This window comes from Amphiprion ocellaris, chromosome 2 (assembly GCF_022539595.1).
Source record: "Amphiprion ocellaris isolate individual 3 ecotype Okinawa chromosome 2, ASM2253959v1, whole genome shotgun sequence".
Taxonomy (NCBI): domain Eukaryota; kingdom Metazoa; phylum Chordata; class Actinopteri; family Pomacentridae; genus Amphiprion; species Amphiprion ocellaris.
The window spans coordinates 26,774,827-26,795,823 of NC_072767.1; the positions used below are offsets into that span (position 1 = coordinate 26,774,827).

The 20,997-nt window shown below is 38.7% G+C and overlaps 1 protein-coding gene across 2 annotated transcripts in view; it reads right to left on the reverse strand.

The window, feature by feature from the left end:
* atp13a3 (ATPase 13A3) overlaps positions 1-19,751 on the reverse strand; it is a 37,901-nt gene extending 18,150 nt beyond the window's left edge. For both annotated transcript variants that reach the window (XM_023263263.3, XM_023263262.3), the window contains exons 1-9: positions 19,567-19,751; positions 10,198-10,276; positions 5,994-6,080; positions 5,733-5,906; positions 4,143-4,376; positions 3,726-3,796; positions 3,363-3,446; positions 2,627-2,696; positions 964-1,098 (exon numbers count right to left, since the gene is read on the reverse strand). In XM_023263263.3, the coding sequence (XP_023119031.2) occupies positions 964-1,098; positions 2,627-2,696; positions 3,363-3,446; positions 3,726-3,796; positions 4,143-4,376; positions 5,733-5,906; positions 5,994-6,044 (819 nt within the window). In that variant the 5' untranslated portion in view covers positions 6,045-6,080; positions 10,198-10,276; positions 19,567-19,751. The remainder of the gene's footprint in view (positions 1-963; positions 1,099-2,626; positions 2,697-3,362; positions 3,447-3,725; positions 3,797-4,142; positions 4,377-5,732; positions 5,907-5,993; positions 6,081-10,197; positions 10,277-19,566) is intronic.
* Positions 19,752-20,997: the final 1,246 nt, after the last annotated feature.

Below are 20,997 nucleotides of genomic sequence, written 5' to 3' on the forward strand. Positions count from 1 at the left end.
TGGAGGCAGTGAGTGGGTCTGTCATAGCACTGGAGTAGTTCAGTTATTGTGACGCATGCAGTGACGGGTAAAACTTCAAAGACTCTTTAAATATGCATTCCTGTGATTCTCTTGGGTACTTATGGCTCCATATATCTGAGTCTCACTTCAGGGGAAACCAGTCTGAGATTAAGGGCATCCAGTGGTCAAATGGTGAAGGCGCATACCACATAACCCACATACTTCCCCCTTTACCCTTTTTTCCTGTCACGCTACACTGTAAACTGCAAAATCAAAACCCGAACGTCATAAATAACCTTTAAAACCAAAATGAAAAGTATCAATAATTTGATAGAAGACACATTAATGGTACGATAACACCACTTAGATGCCGTCTCATTCAGGTCTTTACTGACATTTAGGAATTACAGTGTCTTGCATAGAAAGCTTGTATTTTGATCTGTTGTTGTGTCTCAGGGAAAGATCTGATCACTAAACCTTCCTGAATTTATTTTGAAGTAATCAAGCTATCCATTGTTCTTTAAACGTCATGATATCAACGCATGGACAAACCATCCTTAACAGGCCTTGGCCCTATCGTTAGTGTTGTTAAAAAACAGCAAAAAGCAAAGTAAGCTGTCATGTGTATATGAGAAGACACAGTATAAAAACTAGGGATGGAGAGATACAGCAGTGGCTAATATATTATTAGTACTGCAACTAGACTAGATAAATAAACATAAACTGAGGATATTACAAACACATTTTATAATAAATAAATGTATTCACAAAAATCATATTTTAGCATTTCTATGACTCCATATTGGTATACCTCCACCAAAAATGTGCTTCATAAAATTTCAATTATAGCTACATTAAAAAAAAACTGAACATGTTGCAACACTTTGATCACATTTTTGTTAAATATGCTCTTGCTAAAAGGCAATAGTCTCATAAAGAAGTTTAATGTGTTGTAGACCTCACCTTTTTGATGGTGTACAGAGAGGTAGCTATGGATATGACCGACATGAAAACAATGGCAACAGCATAGTAGTAATACTCATCGGCACTCCACAGGATCACACTGAAGAGCTGGAAGATGTAGAAAGGGTTGAGGACCTGCAGGAGGAGACAGAGAGAGGCATTAGTGTGGCAAATGCAGAGGTGAACCTAAAAACAGAGGTGTCTGCAAGAGATGAAATCAAGATGGTAAAGGAAAATTCTGCTATATACTAATGCTACCGTGTGTGTGCATAAACTATTTTACAAGATGTGTGATCATTAATCATTTATACAACTTAAGATATACTGGTGGCGCACACTTTTCTATACACGCTTTAGCAGTGTCTAAGGTGTACGAGAATCAGATACCACAAGAAAACCTGGTTCAACACACATGTCCGTCAAGTAATGTTATCCAAGCTGTGACCCACATTACGGTGTTTGTCTGCAAGACCCATTAGTGTAGTATTAAGACCAATTAAGTACTTCTCTTGTTGAAACGTATTAAGTAAATAATCCAAATATTTTTCTTTAACAAGTGTTCACATAACTGGAAAAGTTTCTGTATTTACTAGCAGTTTAAGTTTGATCAAAATGAATTTGCAACAGAAACCTGGCTAAAGGAACGATAATGAGAGTGAAGCAGTGGTTGTAGGAGATACAGAAAGCATAAATGCCCCAAAGCAGAGGAGTAGCTGTTTACATTACTAAAATAGATCCTGGTTGCACACTGCTCTTTTCTGTGTCTCAATGCCTTGCAGAATTAACCACACGGAAGTATTTATCAAATATGGATCTTTCTTTATTGAGGCATTTCTAAAGGATACATGCATTGGTTTGTTATTTTAGGTTTTGCAGGAACTGAAACAACAAGTTTACTTTAAAGTATGAAAATGTTCTCATGCCAACAAGATTCTCTGCTAGCAAACTTTTAAGTAGAGATGCAAATAAAGATTGTTTTTATTAACAATTAATTTGATCATTATTTTCTCAATAAATCAACTGCTCATTAGGCATACAATATGTCCCCATAATCATTTTGATAGAATCTAAATTGAAATATATATATTTTGTCTGATCAACAATCTAAAACCCAATGAAATACAGTCCTCATGGAAGGACTAAAAAAGCTAAATTATTATCTAGAACAAGTGCATGTTTTGAATTTGTTGGTTTAAAAAATGACTTTGAATTGTAGCAATAACTAACCAATCATTTCAACTCTTCTAGGAAATACATTATGAAACATGCAAAAGTGGCAACTGATTTCTTACCAACTAACCAAAGCTGGCACCTAAACTGACTTCAGAGGTATCAATCACTCTTGTAACAAAAAAAATAAATCCAAAGACACAAAATATAATGTTTTTATCCTTAATGTAAAAATCAGTACTTCTTTCAAAGCTATTACAAGTTAGTAGCTCATGAAGATTTACATTCTGACAACTGAAGAAGAAGTCTGCTGTCTATAAATTCTGTGTGCCGCACACCAAATCACATTATTAATATTTGATGTAAGAGTGTATTGAAATATCGATGCAACTACAATGAGATGAGCACAGAAGTTGACAGTCTTTCATTCATGGAAAACTGAAACTCTAAGTTAAGGAAAATATTGCATATGTTAATGCGGAGTGGGCTCTACCTCTTTGATAAGCAGCTTGAAAACAGAAGGCACTTTCACTGCAATTTCATTCACTCCGAAGAACAGTCTCCTGACAAGAGGTGAGAGAGACATTGTGTTTAGTGTCGTGTACCAGACCGTCACATTTAGACACACCCAGTCACACACTAACGCACCCATGGTAAATCACACAACATTATAACAGAATGGACATGTAGGTTTCCATTTTGACCCAAACTGTCAGATGATTAGTTTCTCCTCTTTAGTTGAAGGGCTTTTAATCAGCAAAGTATAAATAGAGTATGAACTGCTATTTTAAAGTTATTTGTTTAACATTTTGCCTTAATTAGCAGTGGAGATGGATAAGAAATATGGGAAAGGAGAGCAAACATTTCAGGAATAAAGAATGATTGTAATTTTTTATTTTATAAAGGTCAGAGTCTTACAAAGCAGCATTACTCTATAAATTTCTGCTATTTATTCTTGCTATTTATTCGTGTTGAAAATATGCCAGCATTTGAATGTCTTAACTGTAATAATAAGAATTATACAATTTGCTAGTCCATCAAACCTTGAACCCAAAAGTGAGGTGCATACTAAACCATTAATGTTGTGCACAGCGACACCCCTCGTAAGCAAGGGGATTATAATTTGCAGTTACCGTGCAAACAACTCAAACAATAGAAAAAGGTTTCCAACAGGCCGAATTCTTTTCTCCTTAAATGGCATATACACTTGTGTGATGTATCCATGTCACCTGTACTCCTGCTGATTCCTGGTCAGGCCTGTGCTGTGCTCCGAGTGGAGAGTGGAGCAGCTGACCTGCAGATCCTCCAGGCCGCTATAAAGGTAATATAAGTAGAAGGAGGACACAAAATGGACACTTTTAATTACCCGTAACAAAACCAGTGATGTTAGTCTAATATTTAACTTGTTTTGTTCATTTTATTGAATGGCTCTTTATGAGTTAAACTGTGTTTATAGATTTAGCGATCAATATTGCTGTGCGTTATCCTTAGCCAAATATGCATACTGGGGAATTTTGTGCAGCAAATACAGTTTGCAAACTTGTGAAAAAAAAAAACATAAAATTTATAAAATGTATTTAGAGAATGCTTACGTTAAAACCTCAAAGTTCTGCACCTCATCGTTCCAATAATACTTTGTGCTATGGAAAGTAAAATAGCGAATCTGAGGAGAACAGAAGAGAAGATGGACAAAAGTAAGACACAAAGTTGTCTTAAAACACTCTTTGACAGATTTACTGTATTCTTGTACATACACTTGAAATCATAAACAAAACAAACAGCAGAAGCAGTCTGATAAAGTCCAAGATACAAAAATCCAACTGCATTTACTTTAAATTGAGTACTTGAATATCTATTATAAATAGGGAGTATAAATACACATGATTAAAACATGGCAACCTTTCTATCAGCTGATAGGTGGTCTATCATTGGTGCGTTCATAAAAACAATATTTTGTACAGGATCTTGGGGACACGTTGTGCCTACCTGTGTGGGCACGTTGTGCCTACCTGTGTGGGCTGGTAGTCGGCAAATCTACTGATGAGCTCCTGAGCGGGGCTGCCATCGGAGGGGTGAGGGGTGTGTCCGTTGGCCAGAGGGGGGGAGGCAGGGGAGGAGAAGGGGCAGGAGGGAGAGGAAGGGGAGGAGGGGGAGGTGGTCTGGGTCTCCAGGCTGTGGAAGGGGTTGCTCCCCGGGGCCAGCATCACTCGCACTCTGGCCAGGAACCAGCGCCGGAACTCATCCTGGTCAACAACACATGAGAACAAAGTTAATCCACGGAACTTTTAAGAACCGTCATTCAGTAAGGACATAACCCTGTCCATAACTAATGAAGTTTAATGCTTGAGGGGAATTTCACATCAGCTGCTTATTATCTATCTTTCTGATAGATCCCGTGTGTGTTTTATTGTTGGAAAGAGTTGTAAAGAGACAGTCAGTCTGCTGTGTTCTAAATGATGGAAAAAAGCTAGAAATTCGAATGTTGCATAACATTTTATTGTTGTGACAGCAGTTCTGTGTGCTTAATGAGAAAATAAGCTGTGAAGTTCTTGAAGAGATGTGATACTGACTAATTAATACCTGCAGTGAGCTGCATTCACTCAGTACTGAATTCTAATCTACAGTAGGTTACTAATATCATAGATCAGTGAAGGACACTTAACCATGATGGATTGGCTGATGAAAGTATAATGTGGTTTTTGATGGTCTACTGAGGCAGAACAAAAAAGGGAGTGAATACTTTGAGTTTATCTTGATCTTGGCAGAGAGAAAGCAAAAATCTCCCTGCTATCACATGTTTTCAGACTCTTCTTGGATTTTTGCGCAGGCTGTTGTCAGGCTACAGTGTATTTTTCTGATTGCATATATTGGCCCTCAGCACTAAAACTTTATCTTCTGAAATCTGAATTCCTGGCTTATGCCTGTACTGTAATTTGACCCAGGTAAGTGAGTCCAGTGTGTGCTATGGACGACTAATGCACGTCATTGTACTACTACAGTACTTCAGTTGTGTTCATGCGCAGCTCTGGAAGAACACAGACTTCAGGTTTAGGTATTCTGCATATATCCTGTGAGCTTGACTTTCTTGGTTTAAAAAAAAATGCTGGGATAATTTTCATTATGGCACATTTGGAAGCACCTGTGTCAAATCACAACTGCTTCATTTCATTTGATTGAAATGGAAAAGTAACATTACATTACGCTTGGTAAACATCCGATACAGTACTATATTGACTGTGTGATTTTTCTAAAGGCCTGCCAGTGAGATACATAAATAATCACTACTTTGCCATGCAGTTACTTTTCTGGACTTCCAATACCTCAATATGTGATTGGACACAACAACACCTTTTGTGATTATGGATTAATTTGGCAATTATTTTCTTGATTAATTGAGCAAAAAATGCTGTTTACAATTCTTCAGGGATGTCCTGCATTAGCTTATTTTGTCTAAATCAAACGGCATTCTATTCAAAGTAATTTATGACAAAATAAGAAAGTGCCTGAATTGAGTAACTGACTATTTGGCAAGTAGTTGTCAGCACATTTTCTGTTGATGAACTGATCAGTGAAGCAATGCAGCTGTACTGGCCACCTACCGTAGAGCGCAGCAACACCACTTCAGCATCACGGGCTGTGGTACGGGTGCAGGTGGACTTGACGCACCATTCTGGCATCCAATAGAGCAGCAGGAGGAGGAAGCCCCCTGTACATAGTACCCCGAGGCCCACCAGGGCCAGTCGCCAACGACACAGACGGTAGCCCTGCAGCTCCTTAGGGATGAGAGAAGAGTACGGTCTGTTGAGTCAAAATGCAATTATTCTCACACTGGTAGTGATGGAATATGAAAAGAGTCATACCATCTCCTCCTCCTCCCCCTTGTTGAGGACCTTCAGGTCTTCCTTCTCCATGCTGCGGAACAGTTTGCCAAGCCCCTTCCTTAGTTACTGCAAACACAACAGACAAAATGTCCGGGTGAAGGCTGTGGAAAAAGACTTCACAACTTTAAGCAGTGAATATTGGTCAACAGATATATTTACTATTAGATATTGGAGACAGCTACAATCTTACTAATCACTCTCAAAGCATTAAAGTGGGATTATACCGCCTTGTGAATGGGCAAACAGACAGCTGTAAAAATCAGGGATACATAGTTGTTCAAAATTATACTACTTGTGCAGTAGATCAGCGTCTACATATTCCATGCAAGCACACTAATGCTGTTGTAGTGTAGTGGCTGTGTGGACACAAATTCCAGGCAGCATGCAGACATCCGCAACAGTCCATACCGACTCGTACAAACTTGTGCAACTGACAAAATTTAAATAACTATCCCTAGCGGACCCACTCGTACTTGGAGATGCAGAATGAGCAACAATGGTCTTGAGATGAGAAAGTTTTTTCAGTTTTGCCTATTTTTATGACGATAACAATTTAACAATTTCTACCATATACAGGAACTATTCAGACTATGAGACAAGCACATACTCTGCAGAATATCCAATAAGGAAGATAGTGAGCAGGACCATTCTGTTTTTTCCTGAAGCTGGTACAATCTATTTCAAATCGGTGTGAACTCTTTTACAGTATGTGGGAAAAGAGCTAATAAGCGGTACTACTGTCTATTAATACAAAGTACAGGAAAGCTAACAGCACTCAGATGTTCTTCAGAGCACATGAGGCTCCAACTACAAGAATGCACAGCAATTCCTCAACAGGTGCTTGACCTCAGAACACCTGAGATTATCTCTTAAGAGTGTCAACATACCTAACACACAGATCGACTAAGTCATCAGATTTGTGTTATCCAATATCAAGCTCATCTCTCCTTCCCCCTCTCAGTTGTCCCAGAGGACTAGCCAGCTGCCAGGGAAGCCACACTATGACTTTGAATGTGTATGTGAATTCAGCCTTGATATTGACAGAGAGGGGCATCTGTGTCAAGACAAACAGGCCACTTGAAATACTAGTTAGGCTGCAGACAATCTGTCTCGATTGTTTCGTTGCTATGTCTAAGCATCTTGAAAAGCTCTATATAATAATAATAATAATAATAATAATAATAATAATAATAATAATAATAATAATAATAATAATAATAATAATAATAATAATAATAATAATAATAACTGTTGTCATTATTATCATCATTATTGTTATTATTATTATTTAATTGCTTATGCACTGCGTTAAGTTAAATGAAAATTAATGTGTACAAAGAATCAAACTCTCAGGAAGTATTTCGACAGAATTAGTTAGGCTACTGGCGCCAATGTCAAGAGATGGCAGTCAATTAATAAATCAGTTACGCTTCTGTGTTTTCTGAATTTGCTTCAATCCAGAGGGAGGCTGAACAAAACCAGACTCTGGAAGTGATTTGTAACAGCACAGCTTGGCATGCTCCCACACACAACCCTACAGTTGTACATTTTGTTGTGACTTTTGTCTAATTACACTCCAATTTGACACTGACAGAATTCTGTTACAGTGCTGTTCCTTTTCCAGGTCAGCATTGGTAGATTGGTGGGAGTCAAAGCTGAGATAACTCCAAAAAAAACCCATTTCAAAATACATAAATATGGAACAGCATAAAAACATAAAAACAGTACACAAACACACAGTGCTGTCATGGTGTCAGGGCATGGTGACCACCCTCAGCTACCCTGTTACTGCCCCAACCGCTTTACAAAGAAAATGTCCCTGTATTGCCGCCCCCCACATTCGGATCTTATCTGCCCGCTGCACTCGGGTGGACTTTTTCTCTGGCATACTGCGGGATATTTTGCTTAGGACCAAGCCCTTCCTAGTATTTTACAATGGCAGCCCCCCTGGCCAGCGCTAAGCAGTGGGGGAATTTCTGCTATGACTGGAAATGCCGACACCAGTGTATCATGGACAAAATCACAAGATTTCTGCCCTGGAATGATGACTCGGAGATAGCACACCAATGGAAACAGCAACCAGAAACTATTTCAAAGTATCACACTCATGTGGTTACTGAATTAAAGACTGTTACATAGTCTGTCCAGTTGACAGGGGGTTGAAACCTGTTATTACAGGCTCCACACAGACAATGGAGCAAAGTTAAAACTTTGTGGCTGAGAGACAGACACATTGACCCTGTTTATGGCTCAAGTTCCAATATATTACACGTTAACTCAGGTCTAGTTATATTTTCAGTCAGGTTATTTGATGGGGAACAGTCACAAAATCTCAGTGTATTAACTGTGTATAGACATGTTTACAAACCATGTGATCATAGTGCACATTCAGATGACAGCAAAAGAAAGAACTGATCGCTTGATGCTCTTCTAGATAGCAGAAACAACTAAAGTTACTGAATCGCAGTTTCATCCTTCCACCTACCAGTCAAATTTGCATCCATTTCTACCCAGACTCATATATTATAGGTAGTAAAAACCCTGAAGTGTGTGAAGTTAGGGAGACAGAAAACGAAATTCCTTGTGTTCACAAGCTCAGCAGAAAAGCTGATTCAGTACACAAAGCTTCAAACGTGAATGTTGCTGTACAAAGCTACAAATTCTAAAACATAGATGCTTTGCACACATCTTACCCTGGCAGCACAGAAAATCTAAACAGAAACCACCATTTTAAGATTAGTGTCACCAAATCAGTATCTGACCAAATACGAAACTTGGTGGCAATGTCCCCTTCTGTTCTGAGATATGACAGTGAATAACAGCCAGGACTTTGTTCTCATCACTCTCTACTTGTAGACTGGGTCGCTTTCGTGGCAGTCCTCAAAGTTATTTGATTGACCCACGGACACACTAACTCCACCGTCTTGAATTCCTTGTTCTGCTCTCCAAGACGCCTGCTGTGAACTAAAAGGGTATTCCAAGTAGAGCCTGCCGCAGGTGGAGAACTGGTTCATGAAGAGCTATGTCAAGCTCACCAAGGCTTCAGAGCAGGATAAGGACGTCATAAAGTCCCAGCTTGATAAGATAGTCAACTACCATTACCAGCTGCAGTCCAAGATGGTGGAGGTGGAGTCCAACTCATGGGAGAGGCAGCTAAATATAATGCTCAGTTATATATTTGTCAAAAAATGCTTTTGAAAAAATGTGTGGGTGTGCCTCGTTACACACACACACATACATGCCTGCCCCCCTCTATGTCATCAGACAGTGCAATGTTTCAGTGGTATAAAGTAATACATTAGGTAACATAAAACAAGTCAATCGATATCAGCAAATAACCACAATAACGTTCCAAATGCTGCTGACATTATGTCACAGACTGTAGTTAGTACCGTAATTTCCGGACTATTGAGCGCACCTGAATATAAGCCGCACCCACTAAATGTAAAAAGAAAAAAAAACTCTGTACATATATAGGCTGCACTTGTCTATAAGCCGCAGGTGTTCATGTTGTAACATGAGATATTTACACAGAAAGATTTTTAAATAATTAAATAAATGCTTTTTTCCAAACAGTGCCTGGAACATGGCAGTAAAACTGGGAATTTATATCTTGGTTGTCTTGTGATTTGAATTTGGATATTTGTGGATTTTGTGGCTACATAGAATACCACAAAATTAGAAGGTAACTACAATGTTGGTGAGCGTTCATGGGAAAAGACATATTTAGCTCAAGCTCAGCGGGAGCCCAAAGCAGCAAACTAGAAATTGAATAAGCTTCTAGGCAGCTTAGCATAGAATAGAAGAATAGAATAGTCACTCTATTGTCAAACAGAACATACACTAGTTGGAGCACATCATGACTGAAATCTCGATGTAAAAAACTTGCCATCGGACTGATAAAAAAACAAAACAAAAAAATTATTCTAAATAAAAAACAATTCCAATATACATACATACATACATATATACATATACACATACATACACACAACTGTAAACATACACATTTGCACATTTTTATTTTACGGTGTAGATTTTTCTAGGCAGTTTCATGGTTGTCTTGCTGGTTTGCATTGAAGCTATTCTACAACCACATTTCAACAATATGTTTAATTCAGTCAATAAGTTTCAGTCACTCATCTAACAGGTTAAAGTTTCTTGCTGTTTGGTAAATTCCTACCTTGAGAGCCAGGGACACGATGCCCCAGGCGGTCCTCCTCCCCACAGTTAGCTTGCTCTCACCACACCAACCTGGAACCCTAAAGGGGAAAACAAAGCAAAACATTTTTTTAAAAAGTTTAACTGGGAGAGACATTTGACAAAACATTAACATATAATCTGCAGGGAAAAACACTAACAGTTAAAGTGCATTGAAAAATACAAAGCACATGCCAAAGTGTTCAATTATCTACAGTTTTTAGAGAACATGTTTGTTGCACAGTAGCAAGCACTCAGCTGGAATCCTCTGTTAAGTAGATTCAACGAGAAACTGAAACTGTGCTTCAGACTTTTTCCAGACTGAAAGACCAATGATATCATTTTTTACGTACCGAGAAATCAAAAATTCGGATACCACTCTAATGACTGAATATTCGGATCTTCGGGTCCAGCCCTAAAACATTCATCCCAGATCTTTCAGCACAAGATGTCTGGTTCAGTACGAGACGTTGTTGGGTCAATGTGACCCATGATCAGAACAGTTACTGTCAGAACAGTGTATTTATGTCTCACTTCAGCTGAAACATTTTGGCTTTGCACTAGTCTATGGGCTATGACATGCTAATAAGGTTAGCTGGGAAGACACTTTGTGACCACAACCTGCCACAGCTCCAGAACTGAAGCCTGCAGCAACCCTCGCAAAGTCTGTCCAAAGCTGCCTGCTGTGAAGCGCAAACTTCCACCTGCCGCTGTGCCCAACCTGCCGATTACGGTCCCCAAACTGAGCATCCAATTTTGAAACTGCTGTGTGTCAAGTCAACTTGGACTAGAGTGGTAGGGAGAGTGTCACCTGATCTTGGGTGATAAGGAGAGAAAATAACCACACTAGAGCAAGAAAAGGCGAGACAGAGCATTTCAAAAACCTGTTTAATATGCAAATGAAATTAGATTAAAAAAGAGATGGTAGTCTCCTATAAGGGGAGGATGCATTCAGAGGATTCCTAAAAAAATCTAGCATCTAGCGTCCCCATCAGAAACAGCCACAAAAAAAACTTAAGTGCAACAGCAGATAAGACATCCCTCTGGTTCTGAATACGGGGCTGACAGATGAAATCAGTTTTCTTGCTAGAACATCGAGGACCCTGTTTGGGGCCTCCAGGAGTCAGCATGACTTCAGAGATATTTATAGGTTTCTCGAGCCCAGCCTAAAGCCACATTGTTGTCTCTCATTTGATTAGTCTGCTATTGTATTAATAAGCAATGCGGCTTGGGGAAAAAAATAAAACATGAGGCAGCTGTTGATCTTTTTTCAAACAAGACTAAACATGACAATCATCAGTGTTCCTGGACAGAAACAGTAAGATGTCAAAAAAAATCCACTGAATATTTGTATATCAAACCACAACAAAAGGCATAAACATGAACAGCTGATCGAGTATGGCTCTTGCACAGCCTAATGGCAGATACATTAAGAGATGATTATCAACAGATGCTATAAATTAGTATTTTATTTGACAGTGCTGTGAACTGCTTTCAACCTACAATGAGCAATAAATCAATAAAGCCACCAAATAAACCATTACTCAACACGTCTTGACTAATCAACTTTGCTGTTTTAATTGTTTTAGCATGGTGAACAACTTTAAAATATCACATTTTATCTTTAGTGCTTAGATGTTTTATATAGATTGTAACTACAAAACCTGAACATAAGCAAAACAAAGATTTACATACAAATAGCTCCAAGATAACTAAGGCTAGACGTTTTATCCTTTCCCTTTCTGTCTTGTTCTTCAACACACAGACAAAAAGGAAAATGTGAACAATGAGCCATGACCTAATGACATAAGTCTATAATTCATGGAAGCATTTGGAGGAAAAAGTGTTTTGTTGCCATCATACTCTGCACTCAATGTGCTTTCTTTATCACTTCCCTTCCTACTCATGGGGTATTATAGCCAAGCTTTGTTCCTCATCATGAGCTAGTCTTGTTGTTTATCAATGTGACCACCGGGCTTACTAACAAATCTTTGACCACCTACCCTTCCTCTGCTGTGTAACTAAAAATTCTTTCTCAGTCAGCTTTGAGAGGCCACCACCAGTGAGAATACAGTGTTGGGTTGCAGCATCACTAGTTTAACTTCATTTCTCAGGTTGTAACTAAATCAAATGTCTGAAAGCTCTTTCACTGATCAAATATTAGTTTAGTAGCATCCACAGCAGAGCTAATTCTCTGAAAACCCACTTAACTTGTAAAATTATAAACATCATTATTTGTAGCAGATGTAGCAAATCAACAAGGGCACTGCTGCTTCTAGTGTCATCATTAGTGGGAAGCTGTTCTTCATGTAAAAAAAAAAAAAAAAGAACCATCAGAGCAGATGTGCAACTCATATAAAAAGATTTTTTCCTCCACCTAAAAGCCCAAATGCAAATCAGGGTTGGTTGTTCACTTACTACCAGGGAACATGAATTCCCTAAAGATGAATAAATGCACAATGTTTCTAAAGTCAATGAGTAACCGTGTAAAATAATTAGGATCTAATCACTGACCAAACCAACTGTCACAATGATTTTTGCCTTAATCTAGCAGCCCTACTCAGTCTTACGGGCCCACTGTGGCTTCAGGAAACACAACACTAAACAGGACTACACAGTAAACAAATACTGCAAGAACAAATTTGTTGTTCTAAAGAGAAACGGGGCCAATTTGTCTCAACATTTTAAATACAACTATGTCAAAGAATATGCTGAGTTTAGGCGAAAGAACAATAGCAGCAGAAGACTATATACATGACTTCTATGACAACAGTTCATCAGTTGCTTATGCTACTCTATATGCTAAAGTAATGTTATTTGGTGAGCACGTTTCTTAGGAAATGAAAGTCATACAGGATTTATGCTATTTAAACTAGATGTCCTGAAGTAACGAGACCCTGCAATATATGGTATATTTATTATATCAAGGGTCTGAACCAGCACATATAACATAAAAATGTTACTGTAAAAGATAACAGTTTGACGCACTAAAGTAACTGACAATAGTTCTTACTACTGAATGTTAAATGTGTGTTCATTACGTTCATGCCCACGGTTTGCAGTCTATTGCGCAGTACAAATAATTTGAAAATGTCTACTTTGAAGACCAAGTTTGTACACAACTGTATTTAAAAAAATAATGAACTTTGCCATTACGGAAGTAAATGTGACAATGGATTGTAATACTAATTGGACTAAGTGTAGGGCCAAACAGTTCTACCCAGTGAATGTGGCTATTTATTATTGATTTGAAGTAGTTATGTAGGCTGGGAGAGCCAGGCCCAGTAAGAAAGCTTGAGAAGCTGATTTATGTACAGTGTGAAACTGATACGATGGCCACAGACAGCCACTTTACATGGCAGTTAATCTAATATCAAGGTTAAAACCATGAGCAGGGATCACTGATTGCTTTTATTGTGTTTTAATATGTTACCTTGTCATAATTAAAACAACCGCAGACTGCTCCTAATAGGATGTGAGTATTTCTGTGGTATTCTCTACAAACTAAAAGGTCTCTCCACTGTCTCCACTGAAGCTTTTTATGTTCGCCAAGGTGCAGTTCAATTCTCACGACTGTAGTCACACTGAACAGGCAAAGGAGGCTAGCTGTAACAAATACACAGCAAAATGTAACCCTTAATTAGATAAAAACTAATTAGTTGATCCATTTTTATTGCTCCCTAAAGTTCTTAATGTGTTCTTCTTCTCATCCTAGGAGTATGTGTGCCCCTTAAGAGAAACATAAGCACCAAGCCTGATCTGTGGGCTGAGCTGTAAAAACAAGTCTGATGCATGGAGGCCTCACCTCACAACTTCCAGGCCTTAAAGTATCTGCAGATAATGTCTTGGTGCCTGATACCACAGGACACCTTCAGCGGTCTGTGGAGTGAATATCTCGACGTGTCAGAGCTATTTTGGCTACACAGCATAAGGCAGGTGGTTGTATAATTATGGCTGATGCATGTATATATAGTTTTCAGATTTTCTAGACAAAGTGCAACCTGCTACTTTATCAAATCTGCAGCCAGTCTACTCTTCCTATTTGGTGCTGGGTGACTCCGCTGCTCTGGTTAAACAACAAATGACTCAAGCCAAGGTAGCACTCATCATCCATTAACTGAAGCCACTCTCTGCCCATAAATATGTAACATATTTAAAAAAAAACTTTCCTACATCTGATGTGGTACCTGTTTTGAGACATCTAAACTACCTGTGCACAAACCTGAATCAGTGCTCTCAACACAAGGCTGTTTTTCCAGTACCAACCATGTGTAAGATAGACAACCAGACATCTGTCAACCAACACAAGCACTATTTGTGTCACTGTATTGTCATGACACCTGTGGAAATGACAGGCTGCTATTATCCATGTAGAGGTAAAAGCTTTAACATGGACGAGATCAGAAAGTGGAAGACAAAAGAGTTCAACACGGGAAACACTATGAGAAGAAAAACTGGTGGGAAAGGGCTGGGAAAAGCTGTAATCCGACAGATCAAAAGTGTGCTAAGTTTTAAGTCAGGCCACATGCTCTGGGATTAACAGTGGCACTGCTGGACAGTCTATGAAAAATTGTTTTTACCACTGTGTGAGAGATTAAAACACATTTTTACTTCATTTTAGAGCTGCTTACTGGTACAAAATGACCCTGAGTGAGAAATAATATTTCTGCACGGATGTAACAGCTAAGTAAATTATTCAAAGTTTCATTATTTCACAAGCAAAATTAAGCTGTAAATGTCATCTTTGTATGAGGGCAGACCAAGATGATAGATTATTATTTCACTTATTAGCCTAAATTTACTCGACTATTCCAAATGAGAAATGGGTTATGGAAATAAATATAACTCAAACAGTGACCCAGACAGGCAGTATCTTAGGGGTGTGAGTCACTGTGGTATCATGTGACAAGCGAATAGAGCAGATTGAGGTTTATCCAGGTTATTTTCAAAGCAAAGGTGTGCCATATACGTTTCGTTCATTCATAACACAGATAAAAAGAGTCAGATTTTTAGCAGTTGCTTCTTCCTGCACAATATCAGTTTTGGAACTCCAAAATAACCACTGTAGAACTCACAATGCAACAAGTGTGAGGCTGCGAAACAGTCATAATATCAGATAGACTAGTGGTCTCACTAACAACTGCGGCACAGTCATCTGTTTGGTATTTTTACCAGGTTTGTGAAAGGGATGTAAAAATGACTGCTTTAATATAACTTGATCTCGAAACACTTCATGAGCATCAATATCATTTTAAGGTGGCATCTATCCTGATCTCAGTCCTGAGCTTTCATTCAAGCAGCTGCTGATAAGCTGCTGATAAGGGCCAACTACAGTCAACAGTGTGGGACACACCATAAAATCTAAAACTGATTATCTGCCACACATGTCCTAAAAACATCTCACAACCAACTGTCAGTGTTTTTCAGTTTGTAAAAGGGATGTAGTGAAGGCACTCTTGAAAGAGGACCTCAGGCTGCAAGTTTTGGGTGCCAGGCTATGCAATGCCTTAAAAATCCTCTGTAACATCTAAAAATCAACAGGACATCTGTATTCTCGGGTTTGCATTACTCTGCCAAATTTTAACCGTTGTTTCTATTTTTATTGAAAGTGTTCTCACTCTCAGTGATGCGGCCCGCTGGCTTGTCCTTGCCTTAGTGGAGGCAAACCGTTATATCAGCACAAGAAAGATCTGTTTCTCTATCACGCTGCTCTGAGGCTCCCACACCAAACAGTGCAGGGCTGCTGAGAGGACTTATACCATGTCAGGATATTTCTCATCTGCACTCTGAATCAACACTGGCAGGCCTTCCATCACAGCCTGATGTCTTTAACCTCACCTGTGAAAAGTCTTGAGGCACTGGCTCAAAGGCCAGTGGAACATTGGCGCCTCACTTCTGAAACTGAGACTAAACCACTTCCAAGCGCCAAGTTTGACAAGACCTCAAGGTCTCTCACAGAGAAGAAGCAAGTTCAGAGGTGAAAAGGGCAAGTTCAGCTTAGCTTCTCTGTTCCTTGATTCCAGGAATTTATTTCTCTGTAGGTATTTTTAATCAACATATTAGATTGATATCAGCTACAGTTTTAACTGTAAAGCTTTTGAAAGACACTTGTCAATCATAATTGGAGATTATCTTTTACATAAATTGTGAAATATACTTTGTGACTCACCAGTTCTCACATGTTTGACTGTTCTGCACACACAGCTTAAGATGATCATAAATTCAGAAATGTTCCTAAATTCTATTTTTCAACATTAATAGACCACAAATTCATCATACAGACCATTTAGTCACACACTGGTTCACACTCCCTTTTCTTTTGTAACATCACAGTCGAATTATTACAAAAACGTCCGTGTATAACATTCAAACATTACATTGTTCAAAGGCAGCATAGGTTATGCGTGTGAGTGGGAAACTTTTCTTCATAATAACTACAGGAACCGCATAAAAGAAATGTGTAAGAGTATCACTGCTCTTAATGCAAAGGTCATATTGTCATTAAAGCCACACAAACTAATTATCTCTTAAGCCTCGCTCCTGCATTGCGGAAATCATGGAAGTTGAAGTGCACAAGCTGGCGCCACTGTCTCTGTTAACAGATGAACATAAAAGTGAATAAACAATGAACAAATGTGTCCTCAGCTGCTCTGTGTGATTCATATTTGTGCTACACAAACAAAGTGGAACTCGATCGGGACAGTTTCAATTGATCGACATTGGCTGCATTGAGTCAAAGTCAAATGCAGATAAAGCACATTTAAAATCACCAAGAGCTGAACCAAAGTGCTGCACAATTAAAAAAGACAGGCCACAGAACACAGTAACACACAATAACTAAAAAGATCCTGATCCTTTGTTTACTGAAACCTTTTGTGATCTGGGTATTCATTCACGCCACAGCACAAATTAACAAAGAGCAGCCAGCAGTCTCAATTAAAGAAATCCACTTCAACAACATGGAGTCACAAGCTTTGCCCAGACAGCCTCTCTGGGTCAAGAACTGTACACAGTGAAACTAATCTTCATATATTGAGTTTAACTAAATATACCAAATACACCACATATTCACAAAGGCATACTTTGCTGACAGTTTAATATTTAATGATGCAAAAAACTTTAAGTTCAATGGATAACACATGCTTAAATAAAGGTACAGTTTAGCTTGAATATTCACCAAACTGTTGGTAAGTCAATTATCTGGCAAAATCTACATCAAAACAATATTTCAAATGAATCTGCAAGAAGGTCAGTGTAAAGTATCTCTTAGTTAGTAGTTAGTAGAAGAATTCAAAAAGCTTTAAAGGCACTGAATATCCAAAATGTAAAGCAATGTAGCTATAAGACCCTCGTTTAATTCATTGTATGACAGCCACTAATTAGGGAAAGTATAAAGAATAGGAGAGTGTCCAAGTCCACATTTGCAGCACATACAAGCCAAAAGATGGTTCTAGTAAACTAGTACTGATTCATGCAATCAATTACTCTGTACCTTAAATCTATTCAACAGTGAAACAGTTTTTAAAGATTTGGTTTCTTAGGTGACAAAGACAGCACCAATCCTAATTACTAATAGGAGACACTCATCAATGTGACAAGACCTCTCAATGACTGGCAAGCCAGTCCAGTTATTTCTAAACTGATCGGTCTGATCACAACAACTTTGGCACAGAGTTTTTATATTTTATGGAGCAACATGTTTTCACTACTTCTTTATATGCATTTGCTGGCTAGAATGGGCTGCAAGTTGCACACATTCCACTGTGTAATGCAGCATATAATAAACTATGAATGCTGAGAAGTCATGTGGAAGCTAAATTAGTCATCCGAGTGTCATACTATTTTCGAGTGAAATATGTCATAGACATTGTTGATTATCTTTGACTCCCCTTAAATAAAGCTTAAATATATTCAATATTTTCTATATTGTTCACTCATATATTATTACTGTGATCTTACAAAGACATTATCAAACATGTTTCTTTCATCATCGAACTTAATACCATGCACTGTGATTAAATACTATTATGAGATTAGTCACATAAGTCCATTAGACTTCCTGTCTAGGAACAGTCCTCACATGTGTAAGAGCTTGATTCGGCTGCATTTTTTTACACTTAAGTTATAGCTTATATTATTTAATATGTGTAAGGTGGACCTAGGCACTTCAGTATAAAGCCACTTCAGTTTTTTAGGTTTTTGAAAATGTTTCACCTGTCATCCAAGTGGCCTCTTTAGGTTGCAGTACTTAGATGTGAGGTGAAACGTCTTCAGTAACCTAAAAGTGCAGTGATTTTCTATGGAACTGAATTGAATATCTTTATTAGTCCCATAAGGGGTAATTTGCAACGTCACAGCAGCAAAGTGAGAGAAAGAAAAGCAAGAAAACACAACTAGAAATTAAAGAGGTGAAGTATACACACTATATATACAATATAATTAGAAAAACAGAAGAATACCAAGACACAAATTTAACAATATTTACACGAATGAATTGCACTTTGGTTCATTGTCCCTGGTATTACCATGACCTGGGCGACTGAGGATCTACATAGACACGTGTAAGGTGAATAAGAGTTTGTCGGAGGATACTGATGATTTCATGAAGCTGACTAGATGGAAACCAGATCAGTGTGGCAGGTGTTGAGACGAATGGAGCTGTCAGAAAGGAGGTGCGTTGGCCAACGGTCTATACCGTATACAGTCAGGCTTCTTCAAACACTAAAGAAATGACAACCAACAGTGTTTAGCTCAGATCTTTGTGAACTGACCGGATCACAAAAGAAAAGTTTATTAAGCCACAGAGATTCGAAAGACCAAATAACTTCTATCACATCTGAGCGATCGGACACCTTCATATTAAGAGGTGTAAATCATAACCGTCTGCAGATATGCGCCGGTTCATTTGTCATTAGCTAATGTTAACAACATAGAGGACAACACTAGTCCTCGTTGGGTGACAGATTGCTGACAGTTAATCATGGTTCCAGTCCCGGGGCTGCCGGGGAAGAGCTCCACTGGGTAGGTGAGAAGACATCGCTGGATGTTTGCTAGCCGGCTAACGTTAGCCAATCTTCATTGTTAGCCTGCTACTTAGTGACTAGCTTATTAATAACAACGTCTGTGCGCCTTCCGCTGTGGGTTCTGCTTCAGATTTTATCCCATATCCCTGGGCGAAACTGTGTGCAGACAGCAGCCCCGGGTAGTTTTCCAGCCCTACCGCAGGAAGCAGGAGGCTGACGTCCGGACACGCATCAGCTAGCTTTAGCCGCGCTCGGGAGCAACTGACACATGGGTGATGATGACAGCGATGTAGGCAAACCGCGAATATACTGGAAAAGAAGTCACTCACCCAGAACCACCCGGACACTCTGAAGATCACCTTCGAGTCATAGTGAGGGGAGAGTCGCTGTTATCTGAAGGAAAACGTCGTTGAAGAGGAAACCGAGCTAAGTTTGATAGAAAAATGTTGTCGCGGCAGACGGGCAGAGCTGAGGCTGCCGTGTGTTGACAGACTGATACTACAGCGATACTGAACTGGCCTCAACTGGCTGTCTGACGCCAGGAAGTGACGTTCGTGACATCACGGAGCTTCACGCAATGTAAGCGGGGAGCACGTCACACAAACAGATAGAAGAGCTCATTCAGTGTCAGGTGTCCAAAATAATGACTGTAAAAAAATATGGTGAGATAAGAAGGGCTTTTAGTAACAGCAAGCGCAGTGTAAGGCAAAATAATAATAATAATAATAATAATAATAATAATAATAATAATAATAATAATAATAATAATAATCATAATCATAATAATAATAATAATAATAATAATAATAATAATAATAATAATAATAATAGACAACTGATCAAATTAAAGGGCTACTTGACAGCAAATTAATCAAAGTCTCCAGTGTTCCCATGGTGTGTCTTTTCTGTTTTTTATTCTGTGAAAGTGTACTACTGTGCTCAAGAAAACAAGACAAATCTCCAGATCTGTCCACGCTACCAGATATCTTTAAATCACAGTTTTTTTTCCCCCAGCAAAATGCCCTTACTGAGCTGAGCTCTAATAAACACTGCCCTACTATTGCCACACCCCTGCATCATCATAGTATTTCACATCACAGAATTAACTATTTTAATTCTCTACAAACGTAGCATGATGCAGAATAACTTGAAAAACATTACATCCATCCATCCATTCATTATCTGTACATCGCTCAATCCTTATTAGGGTCGTGGAGGGCTGGAGTCTATCCCAGCTGTGGGTGAAGGCAGGGGACACCCTGGACAGGTCACCAGTCTATCACAGGGCTACACAGAGAGAAACAAGCACACTCATATTCACACCTAAGAACAATTTTAGAGTTACCAGTTAACCTCAGCATGTTTTTGGACGGTGGGAGGACACACACATGCACAGGGAGAACATGCAAACTCCATGCAGAAAGATCTGGGGATCTTCTAGCTGCAAGGCAACAGTGCTAACCACCGAGTCACTGTGCAGCCTAAGATCATTACATGCAGAAATTATATTTAAAACTTTCCATACTATCATAATCCCACTGGATTTTGATGCTGTTTTCATCAGGGTTTTATTATTATCATTCATGGGGACAGATGTATGTGTGTATGCCTATGTCTGTAGGACTTGTATTACATATATAGTTTTTAGGCATTGCACATACAAATTTCATTGTACAGATATGTACAGTGACAATAAAGCTATTCTATCCCTTGGTTTTAGGGCTGTTCTAAGGATGGGCTGTTTTGCATCAAAAACCAAT